This window comes from Oncorhynchus gorbuscha, linkage group LG16 (assembly GCF_021184085.1).
Source record: "Oncorhynchus gorbuscha isolate QuinsamMale2020 ecotype Even-year linkage group LG16, OgorEven_v1.0, whole genome shotgun sequence".
NCBI classification, from domain to species: Eukaryota; Metazoa; Chordata; class Actinopteri; order Salmoniformes; family Salmonidae; genus Oncorhynchus; species Oncorhynchus gorbuscha.
In genome coordinates this window covers 1,118,287-1,142,798 of record NC_060188.1, presented here as the reverse complement: position 1 = coordinate 1,142,798, position 24,512 = coordinate 1,118,287, and the positions used below count along the sequence as shown (strand labels likewise).

Sequence of the window (24,512 nt, the reverse complement as noted above, 5' to 3'; positions counted from 1 at the left end):
TCAGTTGGCTAACTCCATTTACCTGGCAGGGGGTGAACTGTTTTACAAATGCTTGACAATAAAATAGTGAAGTTATACCTAAAAAAGGGAATTGTTTACAGAATGACTGCGACAGATGAAACATATTTGTGGAGAGAGAAGATTGAGGAGAAGCTCAAACGGGTAACGTTAGGCTCGCTGGCTAGTTACAGTAGCTAGTGTTAGCAGATCATCCATGATCTAGGACTAACGTTAGCAGCTGTAGCTTGTATCTAGTAACACGCCTGAGTTAGGGTGTCATTTAGACCACACAATGGCTAGTGAACACTTCACATGTCTGTCCAAATATTACATGACATTGCTTGCTAGAGTAGTAGACTTTACGTTTTGACTATTTGTATGAGAACTCACTGTAGCCTCATTAAATGCAACAATAATATGTAGGGAGAGCTAACGTTAGCCAAATTAGATTAAACTAGCTAGCTACCAATCCGTTTTCTTCTCAAGGATCAAGATCTGCTGACATTCGTTAGCGACAGCCTCAAAAGAAGTGATCAGCTGACTAAAGGCATGGTAAGATTAATCTGAAATCAAAGAACTTGAATCCTCTTACATAAGCTAGCCAACTGTTTGCTACCTGACTTGTGTCCAACTAAAGTTACTGTGTCACAGATATGAATTAAATCAGTGTTTGATATGGGCCGGAGCTCACTGGAACTGAGTACCACACCTCAAATGTGCTACTACTTGAGTTCCTGCACTTCTTACAGAATATTATTAGCTAAAAACGTATTGGTGAGTTAATGTATTGAATTGCAAATGAAGTAGAGAGCTTCAGTTCTATGCAAGCTTTAACGTGAGACAGTGTAGCTCAAGGTGTGGTGTCCTAGGTGTCCATTCTCTCGTCGTTGGAGGGCCGTTTGGAGCACCTGGAGAACTCGGTCATTCCCATGCACGACAGCACACAGAACCTACTGCAGCTGAAGGGGACAACGCAGAAGACGTTATTCTACCTGGACGATGCCATCAGCCATTACCAAGCCGTCCGAGACACAGACAAGGTCATCATACAGGGGTGAGAGTAGGGAGAACGATGTAACACTCACACAAGCCCCATATTTGACCTCGTATACCCTATTCACAATACTGTGTGGAGTTGGCCTGCACTGGCCTGGTTAGGTTACATTTAGTTGCTGGAATTATACTGGAAAAGGACAATGATCCAAGCCAGCCCAGTTTGTATTGAGAAACCACAAGAGAGTGAAAAGAGTACTACTGATGTTCTGTTAATAGAGGTTCAGTATGATGTTCTGTTAATAGAGGTTCAGTATGATGTTCTGTTAATAGAGGTTCAGTATGATGTTCTGTTAATAGAGGTTCAGTATGATGTTCTGTTAATAGAGGTTCAGTATGATGTTCTGTTAATAGAGGTTCAGTATGATGTTCTGTTAATAGAGGTTCAGTATGGGTCAAGGGAGAGGGAGAATCGTCATATTTGTGTCAACTATGTGTGTCAAATACATGACTGATCAACTGATAATTTTAGAATTAAATACATCATTTTTTTCTGTATGTACATGTGTTTCTTTGCGAAGGCCTACAGGAAGACTTTCTGACTATCTAGCCTGTGTTCACCGACTCAAGAAAGCAGAGCAGTACTTTCAACAGGAAGACCCGGACGGGCCTGAGCTGAATATGCTGGTAACACTGTCTTCAGCTGTTAGATTTAAATCACTACAGTCACTATCCAGCTGTTATTATATAGACACTATCCAATAACTGTTAGATTTAAATCACTATATAGACACTATCCAATAACTGTTAGATTTAAATCACTATATAGACACTATCCAATAACTGTTAGATTTAAATCACTATATAGACACTATCCAATAACTGTTAGATTTAAATCACTATATAGACACTATCCAATAACTGTTAGATTTAAATCACTATATAGACACTATCCAATAACTGTTAGATTTAAATCACTATATAGACACTATCCAATAACTGTTAGATTTAAATCACTATATAGACACTATCCAGCTGTTAGATTTAAATCACTATATAGACACTATCCAGCTGTTAGATTTAAATCACTATATAGACACTATCCAATAACTGTTAGATTTAAATCACTATATAGACACTATCCAGCTGTTAGATTTAAATCACTATATAGACACTATCCAGCTGTTAGATTTAAATCACTATATAGACACTATCCAATAACTGTTAGATTTAAATCACTATATAGACACTATCCAGCTGTTAGATTTAAATCACTATATAGACACTATCCAGCTGTTAGATTTAAATCACTATATCCAATAACTGTTAGATCCTCCGATTTGAACGTACAGCACACACTGAGTGTACAAAACATGAACACCTGCTCTGTCCATGCCATAGACTGACCAGGTGAAAGCTACGATCCTTTATTGATGTCACTTGTTAAATCCACTTCAATCAGTGTAGATGAAGGGGGGGTGACAGGTTAAAGAAGGATTTTTAAGCCTTGAGGCAATCAAGACATGGATTGTGTATGTGTGCCATTCAGAGGGTAAACGGCACAAAACAATATTTAAGTGCCTTTGAACGGGGTATGGTAGTAAACTAAGATATCTAAACCACGGTTGGGTTCAATTTCAGGAAGTCCCCTAAAATTCTAATTTCAATTCTCTTCGATGCTTTTCAATGAGGAACATTTGGAATAGGAACTGACATTTGGTTTACTTTCTAAATTGACTGGGTTTGAAATGGAATTGACCCCACCACTACTCTAACGGTTTTTGCAGAGAGGTCGTTTAGAGAGTGCCAAGTCACAGCTGGAGTCCGAGTTCCAAGTCCTGTTGGGGCGCTACAGCAAGCCAGTGCAGACAGTCAGAATCCTGGATGTCCTGGACAAAAAGTCACTGAATGGGTCTGCAGGCGGAGTGGAGGAGGTACAACTCATACCCCAAACTAGGCTTCAGGACATCATCTCCATCTCCACCTGGCTGGTAGGTAAGGTAGTGGTGCTGCCCATCTCCACCTGGCTGATACTGTAGGTAAGGTAGTGGTGCTGCCCATCTCCACCTGGCTGATACTGTAGGTAAGGTAGTGGTGCTGCCCATCTCCACCTGGCTGATACTGTAGGTAAGGTAGTGGTGCTGCCCATCTCCACCTGGCTGATACTGTAGGTAAGGTAGTGGTGCTGCCCATCTCCACCTGGCTGATACTGTAGGTAAGGTAGTGGTGCTGCCCATCTCCACCTGGCTGATACTGTAGGTAAGGTAGTGGTGCTTCCCATCTCCACCTGGCTGATACTGTAGGTAAGGTAGTGGTACTGCCTGTTCACCTGTAGTATGTCTCTGTCACTAACAGGAGGAGGTCCCTACTCTCAGCATTCTTGTCCATGTTGTAAACCAGGGTTGGGGTCAATTCCAGTAAATTCCAGAAGTACACTGAAATTCCAATTCACTTCAATGCTTTTCAGTGAGGAAAATTTGCAATTGGAATTTGTTTTTTAACTTTCTAAATGGAATTGATCCCAACCCTGGTGCAAAGTTTAACCACATAATTCAGTGGATTATTGGGTCGTGTTCTTTAGGAAAAAAACAACTATTTTGAAACATGTCTAATAAGTCGTTGCAAATACGTGTTCTATGTTGCTTTCCCCTACTGAACCAAACCCTGATGTTAAAGGCAGAGTGCAGCAAATGATAATGATGTCAGTATTAATCCAGGTGAGGGTGTCAATGATGTCAGTATTAATCCAGGTGAGGGTGTCAATGATGTCAGTATTAATCCAGGTGACGGTGTTAATGATGTCAGTATTAATCCAGGTGAGGGTGTTAATGATGTCAGTGTTAATGATGTCAGTGTTAATGATGTCAGTATTAATCCAGATGAGGGTGTTAATGATGTCAGTGTTAATCCAGGTGAGGATGCTAATGATGTCAGTGTTAATCCAGGTGAGGGTGTTAATGATGTCAGTGTTAATCCAGGTGAGGATACTAATGATGTCAGTATTAATCCAGATGAGGGTGTTAATGATGTCAGTGTTAATCCAGGTGAGGATGCTAATGATGTCAGTATTAATCCAGATGAGGGTGTTAATGATGTCAGTGTTAATCCAGGTGAGGATGCTAATGATGTCAGTGTTAATCCAGGTGAGGATGCTAATGATGTCAGTGTTAATCCAGGTGAGGATACTAATGATGTCAATATTAATCCAGATGAGGGTGTTAATGATGTCAGTGTTAATCCAGGTGAGGATGCTAATGATGTCAGTGTTAATCCAGGTGAGGATGCTAATGATGTCAGTGTTAATCCAGGTGAGGATGCTAATGATGTCAGTGTTAATCCAGGTGAGGATGCTAATGATGTCAGTGTTAATCCAGGTGAGGATGCTAATGATGTCAGTGTTAATCCAGGTGAGGATGCAGCTCTGACAGCTAAGAGGAGAGTCTCTGCCAGCAAATTCAAAACACGGTCACTGGAAAGAAACCCATCCCACCACTCTCTGGGAAAACTGGAGCCCAGCAGCTTTTTCACCAATAAATCCTACAGCTCCAAACTCAAAACACAGTCTCTAGGCAGAAAGCCATCAATAGAAAACAAGCCATCAATGGACTCTCTTGGAAAACTGAAAGCAAACAGCCTGTTCACCAAGATGATCGGCCTGAAGTCATTTGGTAATTTCAAAATGCAGTCCCTGGACAGAAAGCCATCACTAGACAAGAATCCATCACTAGACTCCCTCGGAAAACTGGAATCCAGTAGCTCTTTCACCAAGGTATCCACCACGAAGCCATGCAGCAGACTGAATATTCCCGATATTAGACAACCATCTTTGGAGTTCATCCCATTTCTGCCTAGAGACTCCACCTCCCATACCTTCCCATCTTGCAAACCCAAGCCCCCAGCTTCCACCTCCTACATCCTGCCATACTTCAGACCCAAACCCAGCTCAGCCTTTGGTAAGTTAAACGCAGCCTTGGTGGCATCTCTTCTATTGAGAGGGTGGAGGCGTATCTGCATCAATTAGCTTTCTTAAATATACCTAACTGAACTGACGTTTTGGTGAGGGCCAAGACCCTCCCATATGTCCCCTTTGGGGGGGTTTCTCTGACTTCTCCCTGCACAATTATCCTTCACTTCATTGTATTATATGTTTGTTGTATCTGTTTCTTTATGTTCTTGGGCTCGTGTATCTGTAACACGGTTTATCTCTGCCACAGCGGACCTAGGATTTGAACCTGCGTCCCAACAGCACAACATAAACACCCTTTGCTCCATTGATCAGTGGTCATGGTAATCAGTCGTGCTGTTATTGTTCCACAGACCTCAAGGCCCACTACGCCATGGTGCGCTCCAATCAGTTGGACTGCTCCATGAAGGGTTTGAAGGACCACAAGAGTAGGAACCTCCTCTACCCGGTGTTGGATTCTGCCGTCAAGAAGAACAAAAAAACAGGTCATGAAAGTCCACCTTGCACACCACCTTCATGATGGTTATACAGTGCCTTGCAAAAGTATTTATCCTCCTTGGTGTTTTTCCTATTTTTTCCATTACAACCTGTAATTTAAATTATTTTAATTTAAATTTAATGTAGTGGACATACACAAATATTCCAAATTGGTGAAATGTTTTTTTTTTTTTTTCAATTTTTTTCAATTTTTTTTTTGTTGAAATAAATGAAAAGTGGTGCGTGCAGATGTATTCACCCCCTTTGTTATAAAGCCCCTAAATAAGATCTGGTGCAACCAATTACCTTCAGAAGTCACATAATTAGTTAGGTAAAGTACACCTGTGTGCAATCTAGGTGTCACATGATCTCAGTGTATATATACACCGGTCCTGAAAGACCCCAGAGTCTGACCCCAGAGTCCCACCACCAAGCAAGCTGCACCATGAAGACCAAGGAGCTCTCCAAACAGGTCAGGGACAAAGTTGTGGAGAAGTACAGATCAGGGTTGAGTTATAAAAAATATCAGAAACTTTGAACATCCCACGGAGCACCATTTAAATCCATTATTAAAAAATTGAAAGAATATGGCACCACAACAAACCTGCCAAGAGAGGGCCACCCCCCAAAACTCACGGACCAGGCAAGGAGGGCATTAATCAGAGAGGCAACGGAGAGACCAAAGATAACCCTGAAGGAGCTGCAAAGCTCCACAACGGAGATCGGAGTATCTGTCCATAGGACCACTTTAAGCCGTACACTCCATAGAGCTGGGCTTTACAGAAGAGTGGTCAGAAAAAAGCCATTGCTTAAAGAAAAAAATAAGCAAACATGTTTGGTGTTCGCCAAAAGGCATGTGGGAGACTCCCCGAAGGTACTCTGGTCAGATGAGACTAAAATTGAGCTTTTTGGCCATCAAGGACAACGCTATGTCTGGCACAAACCCAACACCTCTCATCACCCCGAGAACACCAATATTTTTAATCGGCAGGGACTGGGAAACTGGTCAGAATTGAAGGAATGATGGATGGCTATAAATACAGGGACATTCTTGAGGGAAACCTGTTTCAGTCTTCCAGAGATTTGAGACTGGGACGGAGGTTCACCTTCCAGCAGGACAATGACCCTGTAACGGCATTCGTCTGTTGAAGGAAGAGAGTCAGACCGAAATGCAGCGTGTTTGTTACTCATGATCTTTAATGAATGAAAACGTGATACATGAAATAACTATACAATACAAAACAACAAACGGAACGTGAAATCTAATTACAGCCTATCTGGTGAACACTACACAGGGACAGGAACAATCACCCACGAAATACAAAGCGAAACTCAGGCTACCTAAATACGGTTCCCAATCAGAGACAACGAGAATCACCTGACTCTGATTGAGAATCGCCTCAGGCAGCCAAGCCTATACAACACCACTAATCAGCCGCGATCCCAAATACTACAAACCCCAATACGAAAAACAACATATAAACCCATGTCACACCCTGGCCTAACCAAACATATAACAAAAACACAAAATACAATGACCAAGGCGTGACAGAACCCCCCCCCAAGGTGCGGACTCCCGGACGCACCTCAAAACCATAGGGAGGGTCCGGGTGAGCGTCTGTCCATGGTGGTGGCTCCGGCTCGGGACGTGGACCCCACCTCATTAATGTCCTAGTTCCTCCCCTTCGCGTCCTGGGATAATCCACCCTCTCCGCCGACCATGGCCTAATAGTCCTCACCCAGATCCCCACTGGACTGAGGGGCAGCTCGGGACAGAGGGGCAGCTCGGGACAGAGGGGCAGCTCGGGACAGAGGGGCAGCTCGGGACAGAGGGGCAGCTAGGGACAGAGGGGCAGCTCGGGACAGAGGGGCAGCTCGGGACTGAGAGGAAGCCCAGTACTGAGATGAAGCTCAGGCAGGTAGTAGGCTCCGGTAGATCCTGGCTGGCTGGCGGAACTGAAGATTCTGGTTGACTAGCAGATCTGGAAGAGACTTGTTGACTGGCAGATCTGGAAGAGACTTGTTGACTGGCAGATCTGGAAGAGACTGGTTGACTGGCAGATCTGGAAGAGACTGGTTGTCTGGCAGATCTAGAAGATCAAGGCTGACTGGCGGATCTAGCTGCTCTATGCAGACTGACAGCTCTTTGCAGACTGACAGCTCTGGCTGCTTCATGCAGACTGACAGCTCTGGCTGCTTCGAACAGACTGACAGCTCTGGCTGCTCCATGCAGGCTGACAGCTCTGACTGCTCCATGCAGGCTGGCAGCACCTTGCAGACTGGCAGCTCTGACTGCTTCATGCAGACTGACAGCTCTGGCTGTTTCATGCAGACTGACAGCTCTGGCTGCTTCGAACAGACTGACAGCTCTGGCTGCTTCATGCAGACTGACAGCTCTGGCTGCTTCATGAAGACTGACAGCTCTGGCTGCTTCATGAAGACTGACAGCTCTGGCTGCTTCATGAAGACTGACAGCTCTGGCTGCTTCATGAAGACTGACAGCTCTGGCTGCTTCATGAAGACTGACAGCTCTGGCTGCTTCATGAAGACTGACAGCTCTGGCTGCTTCATGAAGACTGACAGCTCTGGCTGCTTCATGAAGACTGACAGCTCTGGCTGCTTCATGAAGACTGACAGCTCTGGCTGCTTCATGAAGACTGACAGCTCTGGCTGCTTCATGAAGACTGACAGCTCTGGCTGCTTCATGAAGACTGACAGCTCTGGTTGCTTCATGAAGACTGACAGCTCTGGCTGCTTCATGCAGACTGACCGCTCTGACTGCTTCATGAAGACTGACAGCTCTGGCTGCTTCATGAAGACTGACAGCTCTGGCTGCTTCATGCAGACTGACAGCTCTGACTGCTCCATGCAGACTGACTGCTCTGACTGCTCCATGCAGGCTGGCAGCACCTTGCAGACTAGCAGCTCCTTGCAGACTGGCAGCTCTAGCTGCTTCATGCAGACTGACAGCTCAGGCTGCTCCGAACAGGCAGGAGGCTCCGGCAGCGCTGTAGAGAAGGAAGGCTCTGATAGCGCTGAACAGGCGGGAGACTCCCGACAGCGCAGGAGGGAAGGAAGGCTCTAATAGCGCTGAACAGACAGGATACTCCAGTAGCGCAGGAGGGAAGGAAGGCTCTGGCTGTGCTGAACAGGCGAGGCGCACAGAAGGCCTGGTGCGTGGTGCTGGAACTGGTGCTACAGGATTGAGGACAAGCACAGGAAGCGGGGAGCTGCTACCGGAGGACTGATGTGTGGAGGTGGCTCTGGATAGACCGGACCGTGCAGGCGCACTGGAGCTCTTGAGCACCGAGCCTGCCCAAGCTTACCTGGCTCGATGCCCACTCTATCCCGGCCAATAGGAAGGGCTGGTATTTGCCGCACCGGGCTATGCACCCGCACTGGAAACAGACCCTAAGCATACTGCTAAAGCAACACTCAATTGATTTAAGGGGAAACATTTAAATGTCTTGGAATGGCCTAGATCTCAAAGCCCAGATCTCAATCCATTTGAGAATCTGTTGAATAACTTAAAGATTGCTGTACACCAGCAGAACCCATCCAATTTAAAGGAGCTGGAGCAGTTTTGCCTTGAAGAATGGGCAAAAATTCCAATGGCTAGATGTGCCAAGCTTATAGAGACATACCCCAAGAGACTTGACTTTGGGGGGGTGAATAGTTATGCACGCTCAAGTTTTCAGTTTTTTTGTCTTCTTTCTTGTTTGTGTTACAAGAAAAACGATTTAGCATCTTCAAAGTGGTAGGCATGTTGTATAAATCAAATTATACAAACTCTCCCAAAAAGATATTTTAATTCCAGGTTGTAAGGCAACAGAGTAGGAGAAATGCCAAGGGGGTGAATACTTTCACAAGCCACTGTAGACACAGTTACAGGGGATGCTTTTCTGTTTGCACATTCTTTTGTGAACATATTACTAAGCATGCCATGGATCCAGGTTTCCCTAAAATAATCACCCTATATTTCTTATATCAAAGTACCTCCTGGTTATATATAGGACTCTTATTTCAAACTTCCTGGTAGAATAAAGGATTCCTTATATCAAGGTACTCCCTGGTTAAATAAAGGTTTCATTAAACTATAGATAGATGATAAGTAATGTTAATGATATTTCCATGGCACTCACCCTTTCACTCCTGTCTTGTGTCACTAGGGCGGGACAGCATATTACACATTGAGATTGAGACCTACATGGCCTGCATCACAGCCTTCTTGTCCCTGGCCAAGAGTGAATACACCATGGTGTCCAAAGTCTTCCCTCTGAACTGCTCCAATACCTTTGAAACTCTCATCCAGGTCAGAAGTGAAGGATATTAAAATGTGATGAATATCATATTACAACTTTATTGTCAATGTCTGCACAACTGTGAACGTTTGATTTAGGCTATTATAAGGCTTCACAGTGGCCAGATGATGCACAAAACAAACAAACATTTCATATGGGGAGCTCTTCATAATGGAGCTCATTACAGGTGTATAACCATCATGGTTATATATACACATGGTTCTACATCTTACACTACCGGGGTGATGTGGATCTATTTGGACTCCCTGGCTGTCGGGTATCTTGATGATTCTAGTTTTAGACCAATGATGTCATTATGTACATGGTGTTATGTAGGTGTTATGTACGTGGTGTTATGTACGTGGTGTTATGTACGTGGTGTTATGTACGTGGTGTTATGTACGTGGTGTTATGTACGTGGTGTTATGTACGTGGTGTTATGTACGTGGTGTTATGTACATGTTATGTACATGTTATGTACATGGTGTTATGTACGTGCTGTTATGTACGTGCTGTTGTGTACGTGCTGTTGTGTACGTGCTGTTGTGTACGTGCTGTTATGTACGTGCTGTTATGTACGTGCTGTTATGTACATGTTATGTACATGTTATGTACATGTTATGTACATGTTATGTACATGTTATGTACATGTTATGTACATGTTATGTATATGCTGTTATGTACATGTTATGTACATGCTGTTATGTACGTGTTATGTACATGCTGTTATGTACGTGTTATGTACATGCTGTTATGTACGTGTTATGTACATGCTGTTATGTACGTGTTATGTACATGCTGTTATGTACGTGTTATGTACATGCTGTTATGTACGTGTTATGTACATGCTGTTATGTACATGCTGTTATGTACGTGTTATGTACATGCTGTTATGTACGTGTTATGTACATGCTGTTATGTACGTGTTATGTACATGCTGTTATGTACGTGTTATGTACATGCTGTTATGTACATGCTGTTATGTACATGCTGTTATGTACATGCTGTTATGTACATGCTGTTATGTACATGCTGTTATGTACGTGTTATGTACATGCTGTTATGTACGTGTTATGTACTGTTATGTACGTGTTATGTACATGCTGTTATGTACGTGTTATGTATGTACGTGTTATGTACGTGTTATGTACGTGTTATGTACATGCTGTTATGTACATGCTGTTATGTACATGCTGTTATGTACATGTTATGTACATGCTGTTATGTACATGCTGTTATGTACATGCGGTTATGTACATGCTGTTATGTACATGCGGTTATGTACATGTTATGTACATGCGGTTATGTACATGTTATGTACATAATCTTGCACTGCAGCACTTTCGTACTGATTATGAGTTTATTTAATGGTCTTGAGAAGGATGTGCTCATGAGGGTGTTTAATGTCTGTTTTTATGTGGTGAAGCCGAAGACAAATGTCCACATTGTGTGGACAATAAAGTTGTTCTAATTTGTAATTGTAATCTTATTTCCTTCAGGTGGCTCTGAACCAGCTGATCCAGAATGGGGAGAACATCGTGTCCTCTGTCAGACGAGCCTGTTCACGTCACGACTACACAGCCCTTGTCGCCATGTTACCTGTCCTGGGCCGTCTTCTGGAGGAGGACAAAGAGTTTAACACGTTACTAAAGGTGCCATATAATCCTGAGAGGACAGTTTAAAGTTGAGCTTTCTCTCTATTGTTGTGTGCTCAGGGGGGTGTCATGGTCAGGGGGGTCAGGGTTGGGGACAGGAGGTGTCATGGTCAGCGGGGTTGGGGTCAGGGGGTGATCATGGTTGGGGTCATGCTCAGGGGTGTCATGGTCTGGGGAGTCAGGGTCAGGGGTTGTAATGGTAAGGGGGGGTCAGGGTTGGGGTAAATTATATTTAAATTCCAGTCAATTCAGAAAGTTAACCAAATTCCAATTCCAATTTTTCCTCCTTGAAAAGCATTGAAGATAATTGGAATTTTAGTGTTCCTGAATTGTCTGGAATTGGGGTCAGTATACTGAGGGAAACGTACAGTCGTGGCCAAAAGTTTTGAGAATGACACAAATATACATTTTGCTGCCTCAGTTTGTGTGATTGTAATTTGCATATACTCCAGAATGTTATGAAGAGTGATCCGATGAATTGCAATTAATTGCAAAGCCCCTCTTTGCCATGCAAATGAACGGAATCCCCCCCCAAAATTCCAACTGCATTTCAGCCCTGCCACAAAAGGACCAGCTGACATCATGTCAGTGATTCTCTCGTTAACACAGGTGTGAGTGTTGACGAGGACAAGGCTGGAGATCACTTTGTCCTGTTTATTGAGTTCGAATAACAGCCTGGAAGCTTCAAAATGAGGGTGGTGCTTGGAATCATTGTTCTTCGTCTGTCTACCATGGTTACATGCAAGGAAACACGTGCCGTCATCATTGCTTTGCACAAAAAGGGCTTCACAGGCAAGGATATTTCTGCCAGTAAGATTGCACCTAAATCAACCATTTATCAGATCATCAAGAACTTCAAGGAGAGAGGTTCAATTGTTATGAAGAAGGCTTCAGGGCTCCCAAGAAAGTCCAGCAAGCGCCAGGACCGTCTCCTAAAGTTGATTCAGCTGCAGGATCGGGGCACCACCAGTACAGAGCTTGCTCAGGAATGGCAGCAGGCAGGTGTGAGTACATCTGCATGCACAGTGAGACGAAGACTTTTGGAGGATGTCCTGGTGTCAAGAAGGGCAGCAAAGAAGCCACTTCTCTCCAGGAAAAACATCAGGGATAGACTGATATTCTGCAAACGGTACAGGGATTGGACTGCTGAGGACTGGGGTAAAGTCATTTTCTCTGATGAATCCCCTTTCCGATTGTTTGGGGCATCCGGGAAAAAAAGCTTGTCCGTAGCAGACAAGGTGAGCGCTACCATCAGTCCTGTGAGATGCCAACATTAAAGCATCCTGAGACCATTCATGTGTGGGGTTGCTTCTCAGCCAAGGGAGTGGACTCACTCACAATTTTGCCTAAGAACACAGCCATGAATAAAGAAAGGTACCAACACATTCCCCGAGAGCAACTTCTCCCAACCATCCAGGAACAGGTTGGTGACGAACAATGCCTTTTCCAAGAATGGGCTGCCATCAGTCAGGATGTGGCCCAGAAGTTAATTGACAGCATACCAGGGCAGATTGCAGAGGTCTTGAAAACGAAGGGTCTACACTGCAAATATTGACTCTTTGCATCAACTTCATGTAATTATCAATAAAAGCCTTTGACACTTGTGAAATGCTTGTAATTATACTTCAGTATTCCATAGTAACATCTGACAAAAATATCTAAAGACACTGAGGCAGCAGACTTGATGAAAATGAATATTTGTGTCATTCTCAAAACGTTTGTCCCCCACGGTATTATTATGGCTGACTGTGTGATGTCATGTTTCATATTGCCTGTCAGTGCACAACAAGCGGGACCTTGGCCAAGTTTTCCAAACTCGTTACATCTATGAAGACCCTGGCAGCCAGAGCACTGTCAGACTTTTCTGCTCACGTCAAGGTACGACATTTTAACCATTCAAAGATTGTTTTAGTTGGAAGGACTTTGAAATATAGAACATTTCATCATCCAGCAAGGGAACCTCTGACTGGATCGGTGTAATAATATGATTTAATCAGACAGACAAGGGAACCTCTGACTGGATCGGTGTAATAATATGATTTAATCAGACAGACAAGGCAACCTCTGACTGGATCGTAATAATATGATTTAATCAGACAGACAAGGGAACCTCTGACTGGATCGGTGTAATAATATGATTTAATCAGACAGACAAGGGAACCTCTGACTGGATCGGTGTAATAATATGATTTAATCAGACAGACAAGGGAACCTCTGACTGGATCGGTGTAATAATATGATTTAATCAGACAGACAAGGGAACCTCTGACTGGATCGGTGTAATAATATGATTTAATCAGACAGACAAGGGAACCTCTGACTGGATCGGTGTAATAATATGATTTAATCAGACAGACAAGGGAACCTCTGACTGGATCGGTGTAATAATATGATTTAATCAGACAGACAAGCGGGGGAGTTTCCCAAAACTTCATAGCACTGAGATCATGTATTTGGGCCGTGATTGCATACATTCCAATGAGGTAAAATGATCTGGAAGCTTTGAGAAACTCAACTCCAAATTGTAATTTTCCCCTTTCTCTCACAGAGCAACCCTGATAGGGAGAGTATGTCCAAGGATGGAACGGTGCATGAATTCAACAGCAATGTAACGGCTCTCTTTTCTGATGTTTCCTCCATCAGTTTCCATTCAATTATGTGAATCAGTAATGCCGATGTGCTTATCTAGATTTGTCTAAGGACAAGGGTGTTTTGTTCCAGAGGGGGTTTGTTTCCTTATATTGTTGCATCGTGGGATACTAGACAGAAGACGTATGTCAGTTTCTCACTAAATGTAGAATAAAGTATATTTTATTTTTTTATCCCATTTGAACTGACCTAACTAAAGATGTCTAATATGTTAATTGTTCTCTTACTGTCTCCAGACAATTCTATTCCTGCAGCAGTTGCTGTCCTTTGCAGATGCTGTTCGGTCCATCCTTTATCCTCATGATGTAGACAGTGACACAGTAACTATGGAGGTGTCCAGTAGTGTTCAGGTGGACGTTCAACATGACACTGGTACGGAGTCTTGCTCTTTGTTTATTAGATTGAGTTTTCGGTTACAAAACTAGATGGTTATTAGATGGTTGGTTTTTCCTCATTGAGATAAGATGTGTAGATATAGAATTGTTTTGTTCACCAGATGCAGATGAATCAGAAGAACAGCCATCAGACAGTCAGGAGTCCAAGGGGAATGACAATCAGAGAGCACTGAGTCCTTATGTCTGTGAGTGTTCAACATGGCTGTGTCTAATATCCAGAATGACCTTTGACAAGGGCAAGACGCTGAACCGTTGGGTCTTAAGGCGTCCGCATGCTTCAGTTCAGCTGGCGGCTAGCCGAAGTCGAGTGGGCTCGCATACCTTCGCTTAAAAATCATTTTAAAAAGTGGCAATAGTACGGGCAGTCCATTTTGAGACACCGTAGCCAGTTTACACTTCCTCAAAATAATCAAATCAAATGTTATTGGTCATATACACATGGTTAGCAGATGTTATTGGTCATATACACATGGTTAGCAGATGTTATTGGTCATATACACATGGTTAGCAGATGTTATTGGTCATATACACATGGTTAGCAGATGTTATTGGTCATATACACATGGTTAGCAGATGTTATTGGTCATATACACATGGTTAGCAGATGTTATTGGTCATATACACATGGTTAGCAGATGTTATTGGTCATATACACATGGTTAGCAGATGTTAATGCGAGTGTAGCGTAATGCTTGTGCTAGATCCAACAGGGCAGTAATATCTAACAAATTCACAACAACTACCTTATACACACACATGTAAAGGGATGCATAAGAATATGTACATATAAATATATGGATGAGTGATGGCTGTGCGGCATAGCCAAGATGCAGTAGATGGTATAGAGTACAGCATATACATATGAGATGAGTAATGTAGGACATGTAGACATTATTAAAGTGTTGTTATTTAAAGTGACTAGTGATACCTTTATTAAATCCATTTATTACATTTATTAAAGTGGCCAGAAATTTGAGTCTGTATGTTGGCAGCAGCCACTTTATGTTAGTGATGGCTGTTTAACAGTCTGATGGCCTTGAGATAGAAGCTGTTTTTCAGTCTCTCGGTCCCAGCTTTGATGCACCTGTACTGACCTCACCTTCTGGATGATAGCGGGGTGAACAGGCAGTGGCTCGGGTGGTTGTTGTCCTTGATGATCTTTTTGGCCTTCCTGTGACATCGGGTGGTGTAGGTGTCCTGGAGGGAAGGTAGTTTGCCTCCGGTGATGCTTTGTGCGGACCTCACTACCCTCTGGAGAGCCTTACGGTTGTGGGCGGAGCAGTTTCCGTACCATGCGGTGATACAACCCGACAGGATGCTCTTGATTGTGTTTGTGAGTGTTTTAGGTGACAAGCCACATTTCTATTCAGATTTGATCTAAGATAGTTCAAGAATTATGTCATTAATTTGCACGTTTTTGCAGAGATCTTAGTTGCGCAACTTTACATCTAACTAAGATGTTTGGTGCAGTGTTTCTCAATGAAAAAATATGCATAAAACGAGTCGTCTCTCATTGTATGACAACAAAGACTTTACTGAAGAATCCCTACTCTTGACCAATCACAGACGAAGGGGGGTAGACTTCAGCTACCGACTTCAGTCTGCCTCAAGAAAAAAATGTGTGCCTGAACAACTGAAAAAACTCTTACCGAAGTACAAAACGAAGAAAGAAGTCACAAAATGTTGTCATAATATATGCACAAACTCTTCCGAACTGTTTTGGCTGGGAAGCATGCATAAGCTAAGGCAATGTGCTGGCTTCTGGCTTTTGGCTCCAAAGAAAGTAAATTCGATACTGGAGGTCCCATAATCTACTTTCACCCCTGATTATGAGTCAGAATCAGCCACAGGTGGTGTTTAGTTCAAGTGCCTTGACTGCCCCCATGTGGTGGCTATGTGGTTTTACATGAGGAACCTTGACTGCCCCCATGTGGTGGCTATGTGGTTTTACATGAGGAGCCTTGACTGCCCCCGTGTGGTGGCTATGTGGTTTTACATGAGGAACCTTGACTGCCCCCATGTGGTGGCTATGTGGTTTTACATGAGGAGCCTTGACTGCCCCCATGTGGTGGCTATGTGGTTTTACATGAGGAACCTTGACTGCCCCCATGTGGTGGCTATGTGGTTTTACATGATGTTCATGATTTCCCTTTTCCAGGTAAAGTGCTGGAGCATCTCCAGTACAACCTACAGAGTAAGGCCAAGGTGTACGAGGACCACGCTCTCGGGGCCATCTTCCTCCTCAACAACTACAACTACATCCTCAAGTCAATGAAGAAGTAGGCCCTCTCTTTGTACATTTCCAAAGTGTGTGTTAGCTGTAATATTCAGTGTGGATGAACCATTGCTTGAGTCTGGCATTAGGGCCTTGCATATTAATGAACAGGGTGTTATGAAAAAAATCTTAAACAGGGACACTCAAAGTCAATCTTAAATGAACCATTGTTTATTGTCAGTGCGCTGGACAGGTTCCAACCAACTCAATGCACGATAGTACACATGTCAATCAGGAGCTCTGCTTGGGCAGTCCCAGCAGTTGTCTTATATATGACTATACATAGACAAGTTATATTTGCATGATTTAGCATAATTCATTCATCATTACCATCTTGTTTCATTCATGTGACCGGTCAATACTGGTTCATAACATGTGACAGGCCGATACTGTTTCATAACATGTGACAGACCAATACTGTTTCATAACATGAGACAGACCAATACTGGTTCATAACATGTGACAGACCAATACTGGTTCATAACATATGACAGACCAATACTGGTTCATAACATGAGACAGACCAATACTGGTTCATAACATGAGACAGACCAACACCTCACAAGGCCTCTTTCTCTCTTAGCTGAGACCTTGAAACTGAGATATTTTTTGTTTGTTCTCAAAACATGGTAGTTCGTTCTCAAAACACGATCTGGGCGTACTACCAAATTGCAGCTACTGATAGGTGATTTATACAGTCAGCCACTTGCATGAACACAGAAATTGGTTTATAGAACAGCAGATGAATAGGACACAGAAATTGGTTTATAGAACAGCAGATGAATAGAACACAGAAATTGGTTTATAGAACAGCAGATGAATAGAACACAGAAATTTGTTTATAGAACAGCAGATGAATAGAACACAGAAATTGGTTTATAGAACAGCAGATGAATAGAACACAGAAATGAGTTATAAGAAAAACACAAACATTAATATTCCCATTACAAGGGTCATGTTCATTCGGAAACAAATGGAAGAAAACAGTCAAACAGGGAGGGGAGGGACCACCTGGACTTAAGAAATTAGAAACGCACATTTTATTTTTCATTTACAAAACATTTGAAAACATCTTCTGTGACGTGCCCTAATGAATAGGAACCTGGTCATGCAGTTTACCAGAACACCCGTTCCAGAACAGTCCGGAACTATAATACATCTTCATTTGAGACATTAGAGACCCCTAAGGTTGAGAGATTAACTAGGCCTACACAACATAATGATCACTCAAAGTGTCCTACATTTTGACTCTCCGTGTACTTTAGTTCTGGGTTGTAAGTGAATTTGTCACAGCTCACAGGGGTTATGACAGGGACATCTACCTGCAGGTCATCTCTGTTTGAAGTGGTTAAAACCAGCGGCAGGGATCCAGAGGTTGAGTACGGGGAACTGATTGAGCAACAGAAGCAGGTGTACCAGCACAGGTGAGGGACCAGGAATCCAGAGGAGGAAGAAGGGAGTGATGGAATCTAACATTGTCTAACATTAGTCCTGATCATTATGTATTATTAGAAGAGACTAGCTGCCTCCTGCTAGCCTGAAATCCACAGACTTTTCTGCTAACATTTCACTTCTTGTATTCCCTGTCATTGCTAAAACATGTTTTGCATGACAAGGAATGGAATGATGACAGGAACAGATTGGTTACCAGGTTAGCATACTGCCCTTACGGCCGGTGAATCAGTAAATGCAACTTCCTCCTCAAAATGATATTCATCTGTTCAATCTGTTCAGCTTTTCGGTCTCTGGATATGCTGCTAATATTGTCAACTCTGGAATATTTTAAAAACACCCATATTTCCTGTGAGATCCTGGCACTTGCTTTCCCTTGGAAATGTAATGTTTTGAATCAAATTCCCCCCATGGTGTGGGTTGACTGATCTACCAGCTCATGTTTGTTGCCTAGGTTTATGATATTATAATATAGATTATACGGTGGTCATACATGCTCAAGACAAGTGTTATAATGCATTGTAACTGCATCATAATGCATTGTAACTGCATCATAATGCATTATACCGGCATTATAACTGCATCAAAATGCACGATACCAGCATTATAACTGCATCAAAATGCATTATAACTGCATCATAATGCTTTATAACTGCATCAAAATGCATTATAACTGCATCAAAATGCATTATAACTGCATCATAATGCATTATAACTGCATCAACATGCATTATAACTGCATCATAATGCATTATAACTGCATCAACATGCATTATAACTGCATCATAATGCATTATAACTGCATCAAAATGCATTATAACTGCATCATAATGCATTATAACTGCATCATAATGCATGATACCGGCATTATAACTGCATCAAAATGCACGATACCAGCATTATAACTGCATCAAAATGCATTATAACTGCATCATAATGCTTTATAACTGCATCAAAATGCATTATAACTGCATCAAAATGCATTATAACTGCATCAAAATGCACGATACCAGCATTATAACTGCATCATAATGCATTATAACTGCATCAAAATGCACGATACCAGCATTATAACTGCATCATAATGCATTATAACTGCATCAAAATGCACGATACCAGCATTATAACTGCATCATAATGCATTATAACTGCATCAAAATGCATGATACCGGCATTATAACTGCATCATAATGCATTATAACTGCATCATAATGCATGATACCGGCATTATAACGGCATCAAAATGCATGATACCAGCATTATAACTGCATCATAATGCATTATAACTGCATCATAATGCATTATAACTGCATCATAATGCATGATACCGGCATTATAACGGCATCATAATGCATTATAACTGCATCAAAATAAATGATACCTGCAGGCTTTAAGTGAAGCATTACCATTACTTCACACGGGGACAATGCTACATTAAATCATGTATCTTATGCTACAACTTGAATACAATTGTATTTGTTACATGCTTCGTAAACAACAGGTGTAGACGAACAGTGAAATGTTTACTTGCGGGACCATCCCAACACTGCTGAGAGAAATAATAGGAAAATAATAACGAGGAATAAATCCACAATGAGTAAGGATAACTTGGCTGTATATACGGGGTACCAGTACCAAGTCGATGTGCTGTATATACGGGGTACCAGTACCAAGTCGATGTGCTGTATATACGGGGTACCAGTACCAAGTCGATGTGCTGTATATACGGGGTACCAGTACCAAGTCGATGTGCTGTATATACGGGGTACCAGTACCAAGTCGATGTGCTGTATATACGGGGTACCAGTACCAAGTCGATGTGCTGTATATACGGGGTACCAGTACCAAGTCGATGTGCTGTATATACGGGGTACCAGTACCAAGTCGATGTGCTGTATATACGGGGTACCAGTACCAAGTCGATGTGCTGTATATACGGGGTACCAGTACCAAGTCGATGTGCTGTATATACGGGGTACCAGTACCAAGTCGATGTGCTGTATATACGGGGTACCAGTACCAAGTCGATGTGCTGTATATACGGGGTACCAGTACCAAGTCGATGTGCTGTATATACGGGTACCAGTACCAAGTCGATGTGCTGTATATACGGGGTACCAGTACCAAGTCGATGTGCTGTATATACGGGGTACCAGTACCAAGTCGATGTGCTGTATATACGGGGTACCAGTACCAAGTCGATGTGCTGTATATACGGGGTACCAGTACCAAGTCGATGTGCTGTATATACCACGATGGGTACCAGTACCAAGTCGATGTGCTGTATATACGGGTACCAGTACCAGTACCAGTAAGTCGATGTGCTGTATATACGGGGTACCAGTACCAAGTCGATGTGCTGTATATACGGGGTACCAGTACCAAGTCGATGTGCTGTATATACAGGGGTACCAGTACCAAGTCGATGTGCTGTATATACGGGGTACCAGTACCAAGTCGATGTGCTGTATATACGGGGTACCAGTACCAAGTCGATGTGCTGTATATACGGGGTACCAGTACCAAGTCGATGTGCTGTATATACGGGGTACCAGTACCAAGTCGATGTGCTGTATATACGGGGTACCAGTACCAAGTCGATGTGCTGTATATACGGGGTACCAGTACCAAGTCGATGTGCTGTATATACGGGGTACCAGTACCAAGTCGATGTGCTGTATATACGGGGTACCAGTACCAAGTCGATGTGCTGTATATACGGGGTACCAGTACCAAGTCGATGTGCTGTATATACGGGGTACCAGTACCAAGTCGATGTGCTGTATATACGGGTACCAGTACCAGTACCAAGTCGATGTGCTGTATATACGGGGTACCAGTACCAAGTCGATGTGCTGTATATACGGGGTACCAGTACCAAGTCGATGTGCTGTATATACGGGTACCAGTACCAAGTCGATGTGCTGTATATACGGGGTACCAGTACCAAGTCGATGTGCTGTATATACGGGGTACCAGTACCAAGTCGATGTGCTGTATATACGGGGTACCAGTACCAAGTCGATGTGCTGTATATACGGGGTACCAGTACCAAGTCGATGTGCTGTATATACGGGGTACCAGTACCAAGTCGATGTGCTGTATATACGGGGTACCAGTACCAAGTCGATGTGCTGTATATACGGGGTACCAGTACCAAGTCGATGTGCTGTATATACGGGGTACCAGTACCAAGTCGATGTGCTGTATATACGGGGTACCAGTACCAAGTCGATGTGCTGTATATACGGGGTACCAGTACCAAGTCGATGTGCTGTATATACGGGTACCAGTACCAAGTCGATGTGCTGTATATACGGGTACCAGTACCAAGTCGATGTGCTGTATATACGGGGTACCAGTACCAAGTCGATGTGCTGTATATACGGGGTACCAGTACCAAGTCGATGTGCTGTATATACGGGGGTACCAGTACCAAGTCGATGTGCTGTATATACGGGGTACCAGTACCAAGTCGATGTGCTGTATATACGGGGTACCAGTACCAAGTCGATGTGCTGTATATACGGGGTACCAGTACCAAGTCGATGTGCTGTATATACGGGGTACCAGTACCAAGTCGATGTGCTGTATATACGGGGTACCAGTACCAAGTCGATGTGCTGTATATACGGGGTACCAGTACCAAGTCGATGTGCTGTATATACGGGGTACCAGTACCAAGTCGATGTGCTGTATATACGGGGTACCAGTACCAAGTCGATGTGCTGTATATACGGGGTACCAGTACCAAGTCGATGTGCTGTATATACGGGGTACCAGTACCAAGTCGATGTGCAGGGGTACGATGTAATTGAGGTAGAGGATAAACAGTAACAGCAGTGTATTTGATAAGTCAGACTTCATGCAAAAAGGGCCAATGGAGATAGTCCTTGTACCTATTGGTTAACTTTGTAACTAATTAGCAGTCTTATGGCTTGGGGGGTATAAGCTGTTCTGGCTTGTTGGTTCCAGACTTGTGGGCAGTCCAATGAATGATTATGTTGCTGAACATGACTGATCTGTGCAGTGAATGTGTGCTGTTTGTGTGTTGCAGTTGGTTGAAGGTGACCGAGTGCCTGACTGAAAAGAATCTGCCCACCTTTAAGCCAGGTGACAAGGTGAGGGTGGATGTTCTGATACTGTATATTACATTTAAAAAGGATATTTCTCAAATTACACTATCTACCTTTTTAAGTGGATTTGCATGTTTTATTCAAACCTAATCACACCTTTTCTATTCTTCATATGTCATCACCATCGGGCTTCAGTTGAAAGAAAAAGACTGTCAGGTGATTAAAGACAAGTTCAAGGTAAGACGAGGCCAGATTCCTCCATGTACCTAAAGGATGTGTTTCAGTACTAGTGATGGGGGGGGGGGGATATCCTATCGTTTTGACAATACCGCAATATTATATTTGTGCTAGTTGTTCCTGCACTAAAACTCCAGTATTTTTCCTTCATAGCTTGTTCTCCATCTTCATTTTAAATAAGGCGCCAATTTATTAGGGAAACTATTTGTTTTCAGCACTTTTTTATTTCCATGACTGATCAAAACTAGTTTTCTCATGTCTCTCTCTCGTCTCAGCAGCAGACATATGGTGAGCAATATGTTTGGAACATCGAATCGCAATAAAATCACAGTATCGAAAAGCAATACATATAGAATCATGAGAATCACAATACATATAGAATCACAATACATATAGAATCATGAGAATCACAATACATATAGAATCATGAGAATCACAATACATATAGAATCATGAGAATCACAATACATATAGAATCATGAGAATCACAATACATATAGAATCATGAGAATCACATACATATAGAATCATGAGAATCACAATACATATAGAATCATGAGAATCACAATACATATAGAATCATGAGAATCACAATCATATAGAATCATGAGAATCACAATACATATAGAATCATGAGAATCACAATACATATAGAATCACAATACATATAGAATCATGAGAATCACATATAGAATCATGAGAATCACATATAGAATTGTAATACATAACATATTGGCACCTAAGTATCATGATAATATGGAATCGTGAGGTCCCTGGCAATTCCCAGCCCTAATCAGTACCATGTTACATCTCTACACAACAACCCTTATTCATACTCACAAACAGAATGATCACAAACGTCTAAACCCAACATGTCAGCTTATTTTATATTTTTAGATGTTATATATTTTATGACTGCTGCAAGATGAATGGCCTCTTTGAGGACATTAAAGTTTTCTGAATCTGAATGTCAGCTTAGGGCTCGTATTTATGGGGCACCGTTTGTGACATGCTATATAAAGATTGTAATGTTTGCATTTTCTGTTACAAAACAGTGCCCTCATATGTGATAACATGACGGTCCCCCCCAAAAATGATATGACCTTTGACCTCGTGTCATCCAGAGCTTCAACGAGGGCCTGGAGGAACTGTGTAAGGCTCAGAAAGCGTGGGCCATCCCAGACAGAGAGCAGCGCCAGGCCATCTGTCAGGCCCAGAGAGAGATGGTATCCAAGGCCTACACAGCCTTTCTGCTGAGGGGAGTCATGGCATATCACAGAGCTTATTACTGGAGACTGCTGCTGAATTCAGAATCAACCCCTATCCCCTAGCTCTTACTCTCTAGCCCCTACTCCATATTCACTAGACGCTATTCACCAGCCCCTACTCCCCAACTACTCCTGTAGATCTGAGCGGATTGGATGAATACAAGCATTATGGCAATACCTTCATCTTGCCTTCTGATTGGCCTACTGAAAATGTTGTTATATTGCTTCTACCTATCCAATCCTCTTAGATCTGCAAGGGTGTTTAGGGAATAGGGGTCCATTTGGAATTCAGCACACAAGGTGGTTGAATAAACTGATGCTTTTCAAATATTGTAGGTGAAACTGGGATGTCCCATGTATGTTTGGTACAAAACATGGGTTATTTTATTCACCACGGTTCAATATTGATGTGCAGTAAGAATTTCATACAGAACGCTGGTACAGTGATATTCATTTATTATGGTCCTTTACACAGATGTGACCATGAGTTCTCCAAACACCCTGAGAGATACCACAAATACAGCCCAGCGCAGGTGGAGGAGATGATCGAGAGACTATTTGATATCTCAGCCTGAGGTTGAGAACCTGCTTAGTTAGGAGATAATATAAGGCCTTCACACTGCCTCTATAGGAAATAACACACTGTTGATTTGTTTCCACACTACTAATACTACAGCTTCAGTCCCCATTACATGTATTCATTAGAGTTCTAGGCCTCTTCTAGGGGATTATAGCACTACAGTAGGCCCTATTCTGGGGATTATTAGTCC

General features: G+C 42.7%; 1 protein-coding gene across 9 annotated transcripts; it reads left to right on the top strand.

Moving 5' to 3' along the window:
* Window positions 1-17: 17 nt before the first annotated feature.
* On the top strand, window positions 18-24,454 carry LOC123999481 (exocyst complex component 7-like). 9 transcript variants are annotated; one of them, XM_046305325.1, is made up of 19 exons: window positions 18-162; window positions 487-552; window positions 870-1,054; window positions 1,575-1,680; window positions 2,781-2,988; window positions 4,401-4,946; window positions 5,311-5,442; window positions 9,604-9,746; window positions 11,235-11,387; window positions 13,170-13,268; window positions 13,939-13,998; window positions 14,276-14,411; window positions 14,536-14,619; window positions 16,593-16,713; window positions 18,038-18,133; window positions 22,219-22,282; window positions 22,433-22,474; window positions 23,599-23,732; window positions 24,218-24,454. In XM_046305325.1, the coding sequence occupies exons 1-19, from the start codon at window positions 49-51 to the stop codon at window positions 24,315-24,317; spliced, it is 2,589 nt and encodes an 862-aa protein (XP_046161281.1). In that variant the 5' UTR covers window positions 18-48; the 3' UTR covers window positions 24,318-24,454. The 9 variants fall into 9 exon arrangements, with proteins under 9 accessions (XP_046161281.1, XP_046161283.1, XP_046161282.1 ...); XM_046305327.1 differs by lacking the exon at window positions 487-552; XM_046305326.1 differs by lacking the exon at window positions 13,939-13,998.
* The last annotated feature ends 58 nt before the right edge of the window (window positions 24,455-24,512 follow it).

Bases quoted from the DNA above. Each gene is read 5' to 3' on its own strand.
- LOC123999481 (XM_046305325.1), top strand. From the start codon at position 49: ATGCTTGACAATAAAATAGTGAAGTTATACCTAAAAAAGGGAATTGTT. The intron at 1,681-2,780 runs GTAACACTGTCT...CGGTTTTTGCAG, and splicing joins GGCCTGAGCTGAATATGCTG to AGAGGTCGTTTAGAGAGTGC. The intron at 22,283-22,432 runs GTGAGGGTGGAT...ATCGGGCTTCAG, and splicing joins CCTTTAAGCCAGGTGACAAG to TTGAAAGAAAAAGACTGTCA.